General features: G+C 35.1%; 1 protein-coding gene across 7 annotated transcripts; it reads left to right on the forward strand.

Moving 5' to 3' along the window:
• The first annotated feature begins 5,713 nt into the window (after positions 1–5,713).
• On the forward strand, positions 5,714–16,700 carry hmox2b (heme oxygenase 2b). Of its 7 annotated transcripts, XM_058769189.1 has the most exons (8): positions 5,714–5,885; positions 6,282–6,357; positions 7,343–7,506; positions 7,857–7,974; positions 11,362–11,853; positions 13,044–13,182; positions 14,113–14,287; positions 15,994–16,700. In XM_058769189.1, exons 3-7 carry the CDS (start codon positions 7,412–7,414, stop codon positions 14,238–14,240), a joined length of 972 nt encoding a protein of 323 aa, XP_058625172.1. In that variant the 5' UTR covers positions 5,714–5,885; positions 6,282–6,357; positions 7,343–7,411; the 3' UTR covers positions 14,241–14,287; positions 15,994–16,700. The 7 variants fall into 7 exon arrangements, with proteins under 7 accessions (XP_058625172.1, XP_058625173.1, XP_058625174.1 ...); XM_058769190.1 differs by having other exon boundaries at positions 7,325–7,506; positions 14,113–16,700; XM_058769191.1 differs by having other exon boundaries at positions 7,382–7,506; positions 14,113–16,700.
• The last annotated feature ends 639 nt before the right edge of the window (positions 16,701–17,339 follow it).

Here is a 17,339-nt window from a genome sequence, read left to right on the forward strand (position 1 = left end):
ACTGTTCCAGAGTTTGGGTGCTAAATAGGAAAAGGATCTGCCGCCCGCAGTCGATTTTGATATTCTAGGTATTATCAAACGGCCAGAGTTTTGAGAACGCAGCGGACGTGGAGGACTATAATGCGATAAGAGCTCGCTCAAGTACTGAGGAGCTAAACCATTCAGGGCTTTATAAGTAATTAACAAGATTTTAAAATCTATCCGATGTTTGATAGGGAGCCAGTGCAGTGTTGACAGAACCGGGCTAATATGGTCATATTTCCTGGTTCTAGTAAGGACTCTAGCTGCTGCATTTTGGACCAACTGTAGTTTGTTGATCAAGCGTGCAGAACAACCACCCAATAAAGCATTACAATAGTCTAACCTTGAGGTCATAAACGCATGAATTAACATTTCTGCATTTGACGTTGAGAGCATTGGTCGCAATTTAGATATGCTTTTGAGATGAAAAATGCAGTTTTACAGATGCTAGAAACATGGCTTTCAAATGACAGATTGCTATCGAACAGCACACCTAGGTTCCTGACTGATGAAGAAGAATTGACAGAGCAGCCGTCAAGTGTTAGATAATGTTCTAGGTTACATGTGGGGTTTTAGGTCCGATAATTAACACCTCTGTTTTTCAGAATTTAGCAGTAAAAATTACTCGTCATCCAGTTTTTATATCGACTATGCATTCCGTTAGTTTCTCAATTTGGTGTGTTTCACCGGGCGAAGAAATATAGAGCTGAGTATCATCAGCATAACAGTGAAAGCTAACACCATGTCTCCTGATAATATCTCCCAAGGGTAACATATAGGCGTGAAAAGTAACGGCCCTAGTACTGAGCCTTGAGGTACTCCATACTGCACTTGTGATCGATATGATACCTCTTCATTCACTGCTACGAACTGATGGCGGTCAGATAAGTACGATTTGAACCATGCTAAGGCACTTCCACTAATGCCAACAAAGTTTTGTAGTCTATTCAAAAGAATGTTGTGGTCGATAGTGTCGAACGCAGCGCTAAGATCCAGTAGAACTAATAAAGAGATACAACCACAATCAGATGATAGAAGCAGGTCATTTGTAACTCTAATGAGAGCAGTCTCAGTACTATGATACGATCTAAATCCTGACTGGAATTCCTCACAGATATCATTTTTCTCTAGGAAGGAATATAATTGTGAGGATACTACCTTTTCTAGTATCTTTGACAGAAAAGGGAGATTTGAGATCGGTCTGTAATTAACTAGATCTTTGGGGTCAAGTTGTGGTTTTTTAATGAGAGGCTTAATAACAGCCAATTTGAAGGTTTTGGGGACATATCCTAATGACAATGATGAATTAATAATAGCCAAAAGAGGATCTATGACTTCTGGAAGTAGCTCTTTTAGTAGTTTAGATGGAATCGGGTCTAACATACATGTTGTTGGTTTAGATGATTTAACAAGTTTATACAATTCTTCCTCTCCTACAGTAGAGAATGAGTGGAATTGTTCCTCAGGGGTCTATAGTGCGCTATCTGATGCGATACTGTAGCTGACGGCTGCAGGGATACAATTTTATCTCTGATAGTATCGATCTTGGAAGTGAAGTAGTTCATAAAGTCATTACTGCTATGCTCTTGGGAAATGCCAACACCTGTTGATGCTTGATTTTTCGTTAATTTAGTTACTGTATTGAATAAATACCGGGGTTATGTTTGTTTTCTTCTAGAAGAGACGAAAAGTAATCAGATCTAGCAGTTTTAATGCTTTTCTGTAGGATAGGGTACTTTCCGCCAAGCTAAACGAAATACCTCTAATTTAGTTTTCCTCCAGCTGCGCTCCATTTTCCGGGCTGCTCTCTTTAGGGCGCGAGTGTGCTCATTATACCACGGTGTTGGACTCTTATCCTTAATCTTCCTTAAGCGTAAAGGAGCAACCGCATCTAAAGTGCTAGAAAAGAGAGAGTCCATAGTTCCTGTTACATCATCAAGTTGTTCTGAGCTATTGGATATGCTGAGGAACTGAGATAAGTCAGGAAGATTATTTATAAAGCAGTCTTTTGTGGTAGAGGTAATGGTTCTACCATATTTGTAACAAGAAGTTGGCTTTACAGCTTTAGCTATATGGAATATACAGGAGACTAGATAATGATCTGAGATATCATCGCTCTGCTGCAAAATTTCAACGCCACTGACATCAATTCCATGTGACAGTATTAAATCTAGAGTATGATTTCGACAATGAGTAGGTCCTGACACGTGTTGTTTAACACCAATTGAGTTTAGAATGTCTATAAATGCTGATCCCAACGAATCTCTGTCATTATCAACATGGATATTAAAATCACCAACGATTAGGACTTTATCTGCAGTCAGCACTAACTCCGATAGAAGATCAGAAAATTCTTTAATAAAGTCTGTATGGTGCCCTGGTGGCCTGTATACAGTAGCCAGTACAAACATCACAGGATTTATCATTAACACTTGTTTCTTTGGATAACGTTATATGAAGCACCATTACTTGAGCGAATTATACTTGAAACCCAACCTCTGAGAGATACTGAAAATATTTCTATAAATTGTAGCAACACCTCCCCTTTACCTTTTGGACGCGGTTCATGTTTGTAACAGTAATCTTGGGGTGTAGACTCGTTTAAAGTAATGTAATCATCTTGTTTTAGCCAGGTTTCTGTCAGACAAAGCACATCTAGTTTATGGTCAGTGAACATATCATTTACAAAAAGTGCTTTTGAAGAAAGGGATCTAATATTTAATAAGCCAAGCTTTATCATGTGTTTATCTGTATTATATCGTTTTTATTTGTTGAACATCAATTAAATTGTTACTATTACTTTGGTTTGGATGTTTTCTGTATTTTCTAGTTCGGGAACAGACACAGTCTCTATAGAGTGATATCTAGGTGAAAAAGTTTCTATGTGCTGAGAGTTAACTGACTTTGGTGACATGAGGCGGCTAGCAGACGATCGGTTTAGCCAGTCTGTCTGCTTCCTGACCTGGGCTCCAGTTAGTCAAGTACAAACTCTAAGACTATGTGCCATATTTCTAGAGAGAAGAGCGGCACCACCCCAGGAGGGATGAACACCATCTCTTTTCAACAGGTCAGGTCTGCCCCAAAAATTCTTCCAATTGTCTATAAAGCCTATGTTATTTTGCGGGCACCACTTAGACATCCAGCCATTAAGTGACGACAGTCTGCTATGAATCTCATCACCCGGTAAGCAGGGAGCGGACCAGAGCATATTACAGTGTCTGACATCGTACTTGCAAGTTCACACACCTCTTTAACATTATTTTTGGTGATCTCCGACTGGCGAAGTCGAACATCATTAGCGCCGACGTGGATAACAATCTTACTGAATTTACGTTTAGCATTAGTCAGCACTTTTAAATTTGCCAAGATGTCAGGCGCTCTGGCTCCTGGTAAACAATGGACTATGGTGGCTGGTGTCTCTATTTTCACGTTCCGTACAATAGAATCGCCAATAACTAGAGCACTTTCATCAGGTTTCTCAGTGGGTGCTTCACTGAGTGGGGAGAACCTGTTTGATGTTCTGATCGGAACGGAAGAGTGGTGTTTTGACCCGCGACTATGCCGCCTCACTGTCACCCAGTTGCCCTGCTGCACGGGCTCAACCGAAACCGAACAATGTACAGGACTCCTTGAGCTAGTCGCATCCAAAGCAGTATCTACAGCCCTCACATTCTTACTATCCTCAACTAAAGTTTGGATGCGTGTCTCTAGTTCTAAAACCTTCTCTGTCAGCCTAACTATTTCCCTGCATTTATCACATGTGAATCCCTCGCTGCTGACAGAGACAGATAAACTATACATGTGGCAAACAGTGCAAACAACAATAGCAGGAGAAGAAGCCATTACTCACCGTGATTGATGAATGATACCAACTTAACTTACCACTTACCACTGTTGTTTGATGAGCTCGTGAAAAACGGAGCGAGGAAAAAATAAAATAATAATAGGCGCGAATAGAAATGCAAATGGAACCACGAGTGACAAGCTAACGGGCTAACAAGCTGCACTCGCGGTTTTTAAAGGAGAACGATCAAATTAGTTAGATTAGTTTGAAAGATAACACCAGAAATATGGTGGGAATTAAGTTATATATCATCACTTTAGACAAAAGGGATTGAAAGTAAAGTAGAGATTCAATAAAAAGCGAAGGTACACGGAGCTACAAACACAAACCTCTCAGCAGCACAACAGACTGAAGCAATGAAGAAAGATAAAACATATAAAGTTTATTGTTACAAAGTTTGTTTTTAAAAAGCAGGTGAAACCCTGGTTTCCGAACAAACAAACAAATAAATAAAGGTAACTGCGACTACATATTAAAACTGTGTTTTTTTTCCTGCACCATAATAATAATAATAACAATAATAATTTAAAAAATAATTATATAAAATAGGTAATTTGTACTTTTTATCTTACAATTTATACTTTTCTTCTCAGAATTACGAGTTAATTTAACATCTTGCAATTATGAAAAAAAATTAAAATTTAGAATTTCGAGAACAAAAAGTGTCACGATTATCATTTTTATTCCTTGGTGGAAATGGCCTTCCATTCCTTAAACAGTTTTTTGTTTGTTTGTTTGTTTTTTGACCACTCCAAATATTTTAATGAAATTCATTAAACATGAGAAATCTTTACATGGCAGACAGCAGACTTGCTCATAGTAGTGTTCATCTAAATTTCATTATAATGTATAAAACCTCATCAATTTTCCAAAACAAAAACAAATCTCTATATAACACAATAAAACTTGCCTTCACATGTACCATGGTATCCAGTAGGAGCAAAACAAAAACTTGCCAGAAGACACCTGTATTTCAAATGTATATGAAGAACACAACAAATGTGACCCTGGACCACAAAACCAGTCTTAAGTCGCTGGGGTATATTTGTAGCAATAGCCAAAAATACATTGTATGGGTCATAATTATACATTTTAAAGATCATGTTCCATGAAGATATTTTGTAAATTTCTTACTGTAAATGTATCAAAACTTAATTTTTGATTAGTAATATGCATAGCTAAGAACTTCATTTGGACAACTTTAAAGGTGATTTTCTCAATATTTAGATTTTTTTACACCCTCAGAAATAGATTTACATCAATGGAAAGCTTATTTATTCAGCTTTCAGATGATGTATAAATCTCAATTTCGTAAAAAATTGACACTTAAGACTGATTTTGTCATCCAGGGTCACAAATGAGAACATAAATCTGAGTGATGCATCATATTAAGGTACTTTATTAAACAACAAGTCAGAAATCCATTTTTCACATAAATATTTTATTTTATTGAACAAGAAACAAGAAGTTACACAAGGACACATTCTCATGGTCTGCAGGGGTCTTTCTTTTGGTCTGTTCATGAACACGATTGTCCCATGTGTGGGTCAGGTACATAAGAACCTTGAATATAGATGTTTTGAATAGTCTCCAAAGGTTTTAGGAAAGTAGTTTGGGAAAGCCCTCTCTGCTCAAAGGGAGAAATACTGTAGGTGATCACATGCCTTACCTTGGCCAAATCTCCGAAATGACGACCCATTGTGCCAAGAAAGCTGATCTCACTGCACTCTGACACCCTGGATTCACATTAAACTGTTTTTCTCACAAAAAAAGGCTTGAATTTAACGGTCGCTGCGCCTTTAAGCATCAGCTCTGACAGACACGTGGTTTCATCCGGCAGCTTCCTGCTTTGAGTTCATAACGGAGAGCCTGATCTCCGCAGACAATAGCAGCGAGAATCCGACTAACGATCATTTCTATTATCAGTTACCAGTCTGTTATCGTTCCTACAGCCTGATCGGACCAATTAGTATTATCATTATAATCTGATCTAACGCAGGATTCGCCGAAGAGCTGGATCGTAAGTACTGGTTTCAGTTCTCAAGTATGCAAATGAGGGCGCATACTTGTGCTATATGAGTGCTAGTGTGTTACACTGATGTCTAACATCAGCACTAGTTCATTTGTATAATGACAGCTGATTATTTTGATCCATTTGAAGCTGCTTGTGCATTTTAAATGGGTGCTGATCACAGGACAGTGAGGTTAGGTGGCATTTTCTCTGGCAAACACCAGAACGCTCATGACTGCTCTTTTGTTGGGATTGCACACATCTGTGTTTTCATTTTCCCTGCAAACAAACGCTGTTGAACAGCCTCAGTGTGTGTGTGTGTGTGTGTGTGTGTGTGTGTGTGTGTGTGTGTGTGTGTGTTGGATGAACAGAGGATGCTCGCTCTGACTGTGTGTGTGTCCTCAGGAACTCAGCTGTTGTCATCTCTAACAATCGTCTGTAGCAGTTCCAGTCACTGACTGTTGAAGCTCAGGAGGTAGAGGTAAGAGGCTTTGTTGGTTACATTTCAGTGGATAGTGTCGTCTTCACAAACTTTGGAGACTTTACATCAGTTCAGAGCTGCTCATATCACATTTCCATAAGAACATTGAAAACATGAGATGGCCTTTTTGGAGGTCATACTTCAAATGTAATCAAAAAGATTAGAGAATTATTTTTACGTAATGAAAAGGATGAATGAGTTTTCTAATTTGTGTTATATTGATTGTGTTGAACTGAAATTTGCCTAGATAAATAGGTAGAGAGATATATGATAGTTAGGCAGCAGTGTTGTTTTTACTATTATTCATTTACTATTATTGTATTTATTAATATATTGAATTAGCTTTTATTTTTTTGTATTTCAAGTTTTCATTTTCATTTCATTTTAGATTGTTTTAGTCATTTTGTTATGTGCTTTTGTCGTTTTTCATTAAATATTTTCTTTAAATTGTCATTTTTAAATATTTTATCTAATTTATTTATCTTTTTTTTAATTTCATTTATTTTTTTTATTTCAATTATCTTTTAAATAATTTTAGTATTTCTACCTAAACTTAAGTTATTATTTTTTTCTTAACTTTAAAAAAAAAAATTAATCAAATATTTCTATTTTTAACTTCATTTACTGTAATCAGTTTTAACAGTTTTAGTTGTTAACACAGAATAGATAGATAGAGATAGATAGATATAGATGGATAGAACTGTTTGCACTTTTGCTGTTATTTCTAGCGAGAAATCAGTATTATAGTAATTAAATATTCGTTTAGTTATCACCAAAACTCGTTCTATTTTGTTGTAGATTATTAAACCGTTACGCTGCCTCAGAAGCCTGTCCGAAATCAGTTTCATGAGGTGCCTTTGTGCGCAAAAGCCTGCGAAGTAATTGTCAGATAGGGCAGCAAGTCAGCCGCCTAGGTTTTCGGATGCAGCCATAGATTGTAGTGAAACAGGTGATCAAAAATGGGAAGATGATCTGTGTGTAACAGGAAAGCGTCTGGCGTGACGGTGTGAATGTGTTTGAGCAGTCAGAGGTCAGATCCACACAAGACGCTGCAATGAGTGCTATGAGGACAGAAGATGCTGCTGACGGGGAGAGCACAGCTAATGGAGGAGGAGTCGTGTGTCAGGAGGGAGGTGTCACCATCCTCAGGTACACCACATACTGAAGAGCGCTTCCTCTGAGAACATGCTTGAGTTATGCTTGGTACAGGGCTGTTATTGGTGACTAAAACTGTTAAAAATTAAAATAAATAAATAAAATGAAAACGTTAACGGAACACTTAAATACAAACTGGAAAAAAAAAATGTAAGCAAAATATAAATATTAAAAGAAACTAATAAAAATAAAATAAAACACAAAATTACAGATTACTAAAATAAAAACTGAAAATAAAAAAGCTAATTCAAAATACTAATAAATACTATAACAGTATATAAATAAAACTAAAATAAAAGTTTTTGTTTCATTACCGAACCCTGAATGTCATCTGATCCCTACAGGCCTACAGATCTCTCAGAGATGTTGGCGGCAGGAACCAAAGAAGTTCACGAGAAGGCCGAAAACACTGAGTTTGTCAAAGACTTCCTGAGGGGACGCATCCGCAAAGAGCTCTTTAAGGTATATGGATTTTAAAGAGCATTTAGAGCTGTCATTCACAACACATTTCAGTTTCATAATGTGCCATGTTTCTGATTAAAACAGGACATTTAGTGGCAAAAATCTGCTGGGATCTGATATATTACTTTATCATATTAAACTTTGGCATGTATTACTTTTGATGCATGTTTTTTGTCTGGCGGACAAACTCGGGGAAAAAATCCTTTATACTTATAATAAAACAATAAAATAAAACATTTTTGTTATCTGAAATAAAATAAATGTGAACTGAAATGCAACCCAAAACTAAAAGACTTTTAAATCACATGAGCCGATATTTTTTTCACAATAGAACATAGATAACACAACAAATGTTTAAACTGAGACATTTTACACTTTTATCCACTAAATGAGCTCATTTCAAATTTGATACCTGCTACAGGTTTTAAAAAAGTTGGCACGGGGGCAACAAAGGGCTGAAAAAGCAAGATGTTTTGAAAAGATTCAGCTGGGAGAACATCTAGCAACTAATTGAGTTAATTGACATCAGGTCTGTATAGGGATGGGCGATATGGCAAAAATATAATATCACAATATTTTTAAGAAAAATCACGATTCACGATTTTATCACGATTCTTTGTCATGTTGGTTTTACTGTTTTGCAAGTTGTCTGAGCATTACAGCCAAACTAATTTCCCTATTATAAAGACAAAACCTTTCAAGATAACAAAAATATTAAAAAAGAATGGCAGATATTTAGGCCAAAGTGGGCGAAGATAAAAATCTTTGTCATTATTTTATCTTTGTTATTAAAAAATGAGAACAAAGATACACATTACAAATACACATACTATACAAATAAAACAGTGTTTTATTTTCAGGTACAATAGGTATATTTAGCAGGAGCATTCAATAATTGAATCAACAATATAAAAATAAAACACTATATAGATTGATTCCTATTAAATCAACTGTATTAACGTTTTTCAGTCAAGAGTATTGAGTGATTTTTCTCTGAGTTTTATTAACATTGAAGGAATAATTAACCCCAAAATAAAAAGTGTTTTATATTTATACCATCATTTACTCACTCAAAAGTTTCTTTAAACCTGAATGAGTTTCTTCTGCTAAACATAAATGCTATTTTGAGAAACATGAAAAACCAAACAGTTGCTGGTCCCCAGTGACTTATTCATAGTATTTTTCTTTTCCTTCTATCAAAAGTCAATGTGGACCAGATACTATTTAGTTACCCACATTCTTCAAAATATCTTCTTTTGTGTTCAGCACAAGAAAGAAATTAATACAGGTTTGGGACAACATGCGAGTTAGTAAATAATGACAGAAATTACATTTTAAGGTGAACTATCCCTTTAATGACAGTCGGCAGCATGTTCAGTACTGCCCCTTTAAGACATGCAGGCATCTAATATACAGAGGCACGCATCCGTTTTCTCTCAGCTGTTTACTTACTCATTTTAGACATAAGCAACGGAGTCTATACATAAACCTTGTGTGCTTTGACAGTATTAGTGCACAAGATAACTTAGTTCAGTAATCAGGCGCTTTTTGACAGGCTTTAGCACGCGCGCTTCGGGTGTACGGGCTCAGAAAAAGCGCACGTCAGACCGATGCGTGAATAAAACATTTAACCGGCAAGGCTTTAAAGCAGATCCGAATAATGTACAGTATATTGAGACGGAGGAATAAGAACAGCAGCTGATAGAATGTGCGCTGTAGCACGATACTACCATATTTCTTCAAAAGCAGATCGTGGAGACATTTTTATCGTCCACGATCAAAAATTGTCACATCGCACACCCCTAGGTCTGTAACATGATTAGCTATAAAAGGGATGTCTTAGAGAGGCAGAGTCTCTCAGAAGTAAAGATGGGCAGAGACTCTCCAATCTGTGAAAGAGAGCGTAAAAAGTTTGTGGAATACTTTAAAAACAACGTTTCTCAACATCAAATTGCAAATGCTTTGCAAATCTCATCATCTACAGTGCATAACATCAAAAGATTCAAAGAAACTGGAGAAATCTCTGTGTGTAAGGGACAAGGCCGAAGACCTTTGTTGGATGCCCGTGGTCTTCGGGCTAAAGAGGAGGGAGACCTTCCAGCATGTTATCAGCATTCAGTTCAAAAGCCAGCATCTCTGATGGTATGGGGTGCATAAGTGCATACAGTATGGGCAGCTTGCATGTTTTGGAAGGCACTATGAATGCTGAAAGGTATGTAAAGGTTTTAGAGCAACATATGCTCCCCTCCAGACGACGTCTATTTCAGGGAAGGCCTTGTGTATTTCAGCAGGACAATGCAAAACCACATACTGCAGCTATTACAACAGCATGGCTTCGTAGTAGAAGAGTCCGGTGCTGAATTGGCCTGCCTGCAGTTCAGATCTTTCACCTATAGAGAACTTTTGGTGCATCATTAAACGAAAAATACGTGAAAGATGACCACGAACTCTTCAGCAACTGAAAACCTATATCAGACAAGAATGGGACCAAATTCCAACACCAAAACTCCAGAAACTCATAACCTCGATGCCCAGACGTCTTCAAACTGTTTTGAAAAGAAGAGGAGATGCTACACCATGGTAAACATGCCCCCGTCCCAACTATTTTGAGACCTGTAGCAGGCATCAAATTTGAAATGAGCTCATTTTGTGCATAAAATTGTAAACCTTCTCTTTTTAAACATTTGTTATGTTATCTATGTTCTATTGTGAATAAAATATTGGCTCATGTGATTTGAAAGTCTTTTAGTTTTCATTTTATTCAAATTTAAAAAAACATCCCAACATTTCCGGAATTCGGGTTGTAATAAAATAACAAAAATATAATAAAGGTTTTAAAATACTTTTTAAATATTTTTATTTATTATATAATCTAGTTGGCAAGACATACTTTTTCATTTTCTTTTTTAATTTGAAGTACTAAAATAATTAAAATTGAAAAAAAAATTTTTTTTTTAATTTAAACATTTTCCAATATAATTCTTAAATTATAACTGAAATTACAATGACAACAATTGTAATATTATATCAATAAAATTAATAGAAAATAATAATATATCAACGATATTTAATGTTTCACATATTTTACTATTATTTATATACAATTATAATAATTATAGTTTTTATTTTAAATTTAGTTTAAGGTTAAGTAATGTAATGTGTCTTTGTCATTTTTATTATTATTATTTGTTTTCTTTAAATATTTCTATTCAGCTTTGAATTTTGTTTCGTTTTTTTATTTAGGTTATTTGCCAAGGCAACATTTTTCTTTAACTTTAAGTTTTTCATTCAATATTTCAATTTTACTTTATTTCAACTAAACTAAAACAAAAGAAATCGGTTTAGTTTGTCTTGGTTGTGTGTCTTTAACTGTGTTTGCATCGTCAGCTCGGTCACGTGGCTTTATACTTCACGTACTCGGCTATGGAAGAGGAGATGGAGAGAAACAAGGAGCATCCTGATTTGGCGGCGCTCTACTTCCCCCATGAGCTGCACCGGCGGGACGCTCTGGCTCGGGATCTGCAGTACTTCTATGGCGAGGACTGGCAGGACCAGATCAGCCTCTCTCCCGCCACTCGGCGCTACGTGGAACGCATCCAGCAGATCGGCCAGGACCAGCCCGCGCTTCTGGTGGCTCACGCTTACACCCGCTACATGGGAGACCTCTCGGGTGGCCAGGTGCTGAGGAAGGTGGCCCAGCGCGCCATGAAGCTGCCGCCCACAGGAGAAGGCCTGAACTTCTACCAGTTCGACGGCATCCACAGCGCCAAGGCCTTCAAGCAGCTCTACCGCAGCCGGATGAACGAGCTGGAGCTGGACTCGCACACCAAGCAGAAGATCGTGGAGGAAGCTGTCCTGGCCTTCCAGTTCAACATGGAGGTGAGCACTGCTGGAAAAAACAGTTGTGATTTAAAAGGGTTCAAATCATTTTTGCCAAACTTGTATATAAAATTATGTAATTTACTTCTATATGATTTTCTAATTTTTAAACTGTATTGTTAATTTTATTTCAAAATTTTCATTTTCAGTTTTGAAATTTAAAAGACCAATATATATAAATATATTTGTTTATTTTATTATTTGTATATTATTTTTTTCAAACATTTACAGTGTATCGGTAATTTATATTTCTATGTTTTAAAATAACAATTTATTTAGTTGTTTGTTTGTTTGTTTACCTACATTTTAAAATAGATTTTTATACATTTATGTTTAAAGATATTAGTATTTTGTTTGTTTGTTTTGTTTATATTATTATTATTATTATTTTATTATTATTATTTTTTACAATTTTATTTGCAAATGCAGAAAGGTAAATGCAATTTTAAAAAGTAATTACTTTTAAAATTTACATTGTATTTAATTTAGTGTTACATTTAACTACATTTTAAAATGGTAAATTATTGATTAACTGATTTTTCTTTGTTTATTTATTTTGACATTTTTCTATTAAAAAATAATACATTTGTCATTGGATACATTCTAAAAGTTGAACTTTTGTTAAATAATTAGGTAAAATTCGATTCTTCTTGGTAAGACTGCTTGAAAGGATGATGTTGATTGATTCAAGATCTGCTGTTTGTGACTCCGATCATTATATCGACATTTAGTCTGAAGTTTTCCACTAACACTGAATGAATGAAACCATTCATAATCACTCTCTCTGTCAATACCTGGAGTCTCTCTATTAGACTGATCGGTTCGTCTGAGCCCGCTGTCACTGTGTTAGTATCACTTCTCTCTCCAGTGAGTGTGTAATTAAAGAGGAGAGTCTCTGCTCTGTGTGGTTGGAGTTTCATCCGTCAGCAGATGGAGGCTTTGTCCTCACAACAGATTACAGATGAGCGCTGAAATTAAATGGACAAAATTGGGTCAAAACAGTATCTCACATTTTGCCAGCATCCTTTAACAAAGTGTTTGATTGTTTGCAGTGAGATGTAATTGAATGTGTTTATGTAACGCCGCACACTTGCCAACGAGCTTTTCATTAAATGCTTGTCATTTCCTCATTGCTTGCTCATTGTTTCCTGTCATCTGTTACTGTAAATGTCCTTTTGTGTTGTCTGCAGATTTTTGAAGAACTAGAGGAGGTTGGAAAAACGCTTCAGGACGATGTTTTGGATGCCGCTCCTGCTCATGGTGCTCATGGTGCTCATGGTGAGATGCAAGGAGACATCAGCCAGTGTCCGTATTATGCGGCCAAAATGGGTAAACATGACCAGATTATTTAATCCATACCTTAATTTCACGTTAAACCAGGGGTTCACAAACCTTTTTTTGTCAGTCTTTATTTATTTTTATTTATTTATTTTTCCTATAGAGGTCTAGGAGTGCCACTTAAAAAGTGAAGGAATAATAAGTGATTCAGTTTATTAATTTAAAAATCCCATCAATTTTGAAATTAAATAGACATATAAATATATATTAAATTATTTATTGTTTTATATTAATTTTTTTTATTTATTGTATTTTTTTGTTATAAATTTTTTAATAATTGTTAAAACCTGTATTTAATTATTTTATCTATATAGTGTGTGTATATATATATATATATATATATATTATTTATTTATTATTTATTTAATAATTTAATGGAACATTTGTATATTCATGGTTCTCTGGCCATGGTTAATGGTCACATGACTTACAAGTAAACCAATAAAATATTTAATCTTTTTAGTAAGTGTTTTATTTATTTTTATTGGTTTTGTTTTAAAAATGTTTAAATGAAATTATTATTACTATTATTAATTTGAACTCTAATTATATAATTAAGACAGAAATGTATTACTGTTGTAAATTACAATTTAAATTACAGAATATTTGATGAATCATAGTAATTTTAGACTTTTATTTTTGTGGGAAGTATCTATAAGCTTAAATATTTATTATATACTTATTTAAATTGCAGGCTTTGATTTTTATAATTGCACTAAGTTATATCACTGTTACCCTTTTATTTTGATTAATCATGCAGCCCTATTTATCTATTTTAATTTTACTTTCAAATTTATTCATTTTTAGTTTTTCATCAATTCACGAACCCCCTACAGTTCACTTGTGAACCCGTTTGGGTAACTGTGCATTAACCTAAGAAATGAAACTGTTTATATATTCATTTTATTTGTTCCATTTCAGCTGCCAGCGGGGGATCATCTTACATCTGTCAGATGGCCATGACCATGCTTAAAAATCCCTCCGGTCAAGTCATATTGGCTGCCTGGATCGCTGCTCTAGCCGGATTGGCTGCTTGGTACCTCATGTGAGCTCCTGTGATCCAATGAGAGGAGCAGATAATAGATGAGAACAAATGGTTTGTTCTGCTTTAAAGTTGTGAGGCATTCCAACACATCTTAGTGCATAACCCCCCCCCCGTTCTTGGGTAAATGTGATTTATTCTTAATGTATGAACATAGACTTGTTTAAACGCAGGATAGCATAGTTTATGCATAGAGTTTTGCTGTGGCTGGTGTTACTATTGCACCTGTCAGTGTTGATGAAGTTAAAGGAACAGATCACCCAAAAATGAAACTTTGAAGAAAATGTCCCACATCTTCAGGCCATCCAAGAGGTTGTTTGTTTCTTCATGGGAACAGATTTGGAGGAATTCAGCATTACATCACTTGCTCACCAATGGATTCTCTGCAGTGAATGGGTGCCGTCAGAATGAGAGTCCAAACAGCTGATAAAAACACCACAATAATACACTCCAGTCCATCAATCAGTTAACACCTTGTGAAGTGAAAAGCTGTGTGTTTGTAAGACATTTCTCCAAATCTGTTCTGATGAAGAAACAAACTCATCTACATATTGGATGGCCTGAGGGTGAGTACATTTTCATTTTAGGTGAACTCCTTTAAGGCTGGAGAAGAGCTGTGGAAATATGCAGAAAGTATTTTATAGTTTTATCACAGTATCAAGTCAACTTATGAGCCGAAACATACTCTTCGCAAGAGGAATTAGTGCAAATTGATGACTTCTACAGTCAGTTTCTCATGTTAAGGAAACTCTATCGCCCCCTTAAGGTATGATATCGCAAAAGTATAACAAATGTGCATGTACAACAGAACGAGGCACATGCAAAACATTTGCACACTTGTACATGTTCAGAGTATGTTTATACAGAAAAGTACATGATTCCATTGGCACATTTGTCAAGCATGCTTTCAAACGAGATATGCTATGCATACATGCAGCATTTACACAGAAAAGCAGTACTTCTGCAGGCCAGACTACTGAGACGCTGCGTCAAGAAATGACTGGCACAACGGTTCATGAAGAAAAGCCTTTTAGAACAGATTTAGAATGTAAAAGATGGAAGAATTGCACATTAAAGTCATTTTTGTCTCATCACACATGTCATGTTACAGATTCGGCATTAAGGGTTATTCTACACAGATGGTTAAAGCACAAGATTTCTGGATTTTAGATTCACTGATAACATATATCTGAGCCAAGATGAACTGTTTCCTATGGAAGCCCGTTTCTGCCACTGAATAAAAAATAAAGTCGCAATTGCAAGTTATAAGGTCAGAATTGTGGGATATAAACTCACAATTCTGATTTTTTTTTTCTCGCAGCATTGAGTTTATATCTCGCAATTGCAACTTCATTTCTCAGAATTATGGGTTATAAACTCGCTGTTGCAAGACAACTTTTTTTGCGAGTTTATATCCCACAATTCTGAGAAAAAAGCAGTTGCTGCAATTGTGAGTTCTATCACTCAATTCTAAAATAATAAAATGAAAAGATTTGCAAGAAAAAAGTCAGAATTCTGAGATTAAAGTTTGCAGTTACGTTTTTTTTTTTTTTTTTTATTCAGGGGCGGAAACAAGTTTCATTATTGGTTGACCAGAAATTAGTTTTTAAATGGTTAGTGATGTCTAGATGGCATATATAACCAATAAGCCCATATTATTTGATTATTTGAAAGCAATTAAAACAAGGGAACAATGCTGAATTGATGTACTGTATTTGTACAAGCTAGAATTTAAGTTTTTTTTTTTTTTCTTTCTTTAGGTGAGTCATTCATCTGACTTAGCGATAACTATAATATTAACATTTATGGATGCAGTAATCTCAATGTTACATATTAACACACTAACGTGCAATGTTCACAAAGGCACTGTGACACGATGCATTTGAAAAGTATTGTGGGGGTTTGTTTATCCGTCCTCATTTACTGAGGCATGTGTTTGTTAACTAATGGTATTTTTCTCAGAAAGGCATATACTGTATGATTTAGTTTTATATAAGAAGTAACACAATCATATCATTATACTGATGAATACTGTTCCTGAAGAGTGTTACATGCAATACCAAATCCTGAGGGACCGAACATGAACGGCTTTGAGCAGGAGTTGGACTTTTTGAACCAAAGGAATTGTTACTTTAGTAATAAGATCATAAAATAGACCCCCTATATAAGAATTAGCATAATTGGTTGTGTTTGGGTTTTATGAACATTTTGTGTTTTGAGTTACTGATAGCTTTTAGTTTTTATAAAGCGCATTGAGAGGAATGGTGTTGATATACAGTACAGTGTTGTAGATGTTTTTTATTTTTTTTATTTCGTTATATATTAACAGTGTTGTATTAATTTTAAGGTTTAGAAGAGGTTTTTTGGGAAAAAATTTTTTTTTAAACCCTTTTCTCAGATGTATGTTTATTTTTCCCTCTAGCTCTGTGTTCACTGTAATAAGTAATAAATTCACAACTGTGCTGCATTCACTGTTTGTTCATGTTTTATTTTAATCAATTTAAAATCATATTTTTTTCATAATTGTCATCCTTAATGCTTGCTATGGATGTGAAAACGCAGAAAATGGAACCTGATCTGAATATTGATTATTGAATTTTGGACCCCGTGTGCAAAGACCTTTAAGCTCTATACATGCACAGTGTATGTGTCATGTTGTCAGAAAGAGAAAATAATAACATATATTATTTTTTAGGAAAAACAGTCTTAAAATTTAGAAGTTAAAACCTGTAACTTAGCTATTTTTGCTAAATCGTGTATTAGCATTTCTATACAAAATATGTTGCGTTTTTAAATAGCCTATTTAAAATATTAAGTACAATATCACATAGTCAAGGTTAATTTAATTTTTTAAAATTTTTATTAAGTAAATTATGACTTAGCCTAAAAACAAACAAGCTGTTAGTTGCTCTCTTTGCTTCCATGGCAACCGCGCGCTTTTCAAGTAACGTTAAGCGATTTTAACCATAGACACACACACACACATATATATATATATATATATATATATATGGTTTTAACGGTAATTAAAGAGTTTACATTATTCGTATCAGCTATAAATTAGTGGTCATGAAAGGAATTAGAGCTTTGGACAAAGAAGGTTAGT

The sequence above is a fragment of the Onychostoma macrolepis genome, chromosome 03 (assembly GCF_012432095.1).
Source record: "Onychostoma macrolepis isolate SWU-2019 chromosome 03, ASM1243209v1, whole genome shotgun sequence".
Lineage (NCBI taxonomy): Eukaryota > Metazoa > Chordata > Actinopteri > Cypriniformes > Cyprinidae > Onychostoma > Onychostoma macrolepis.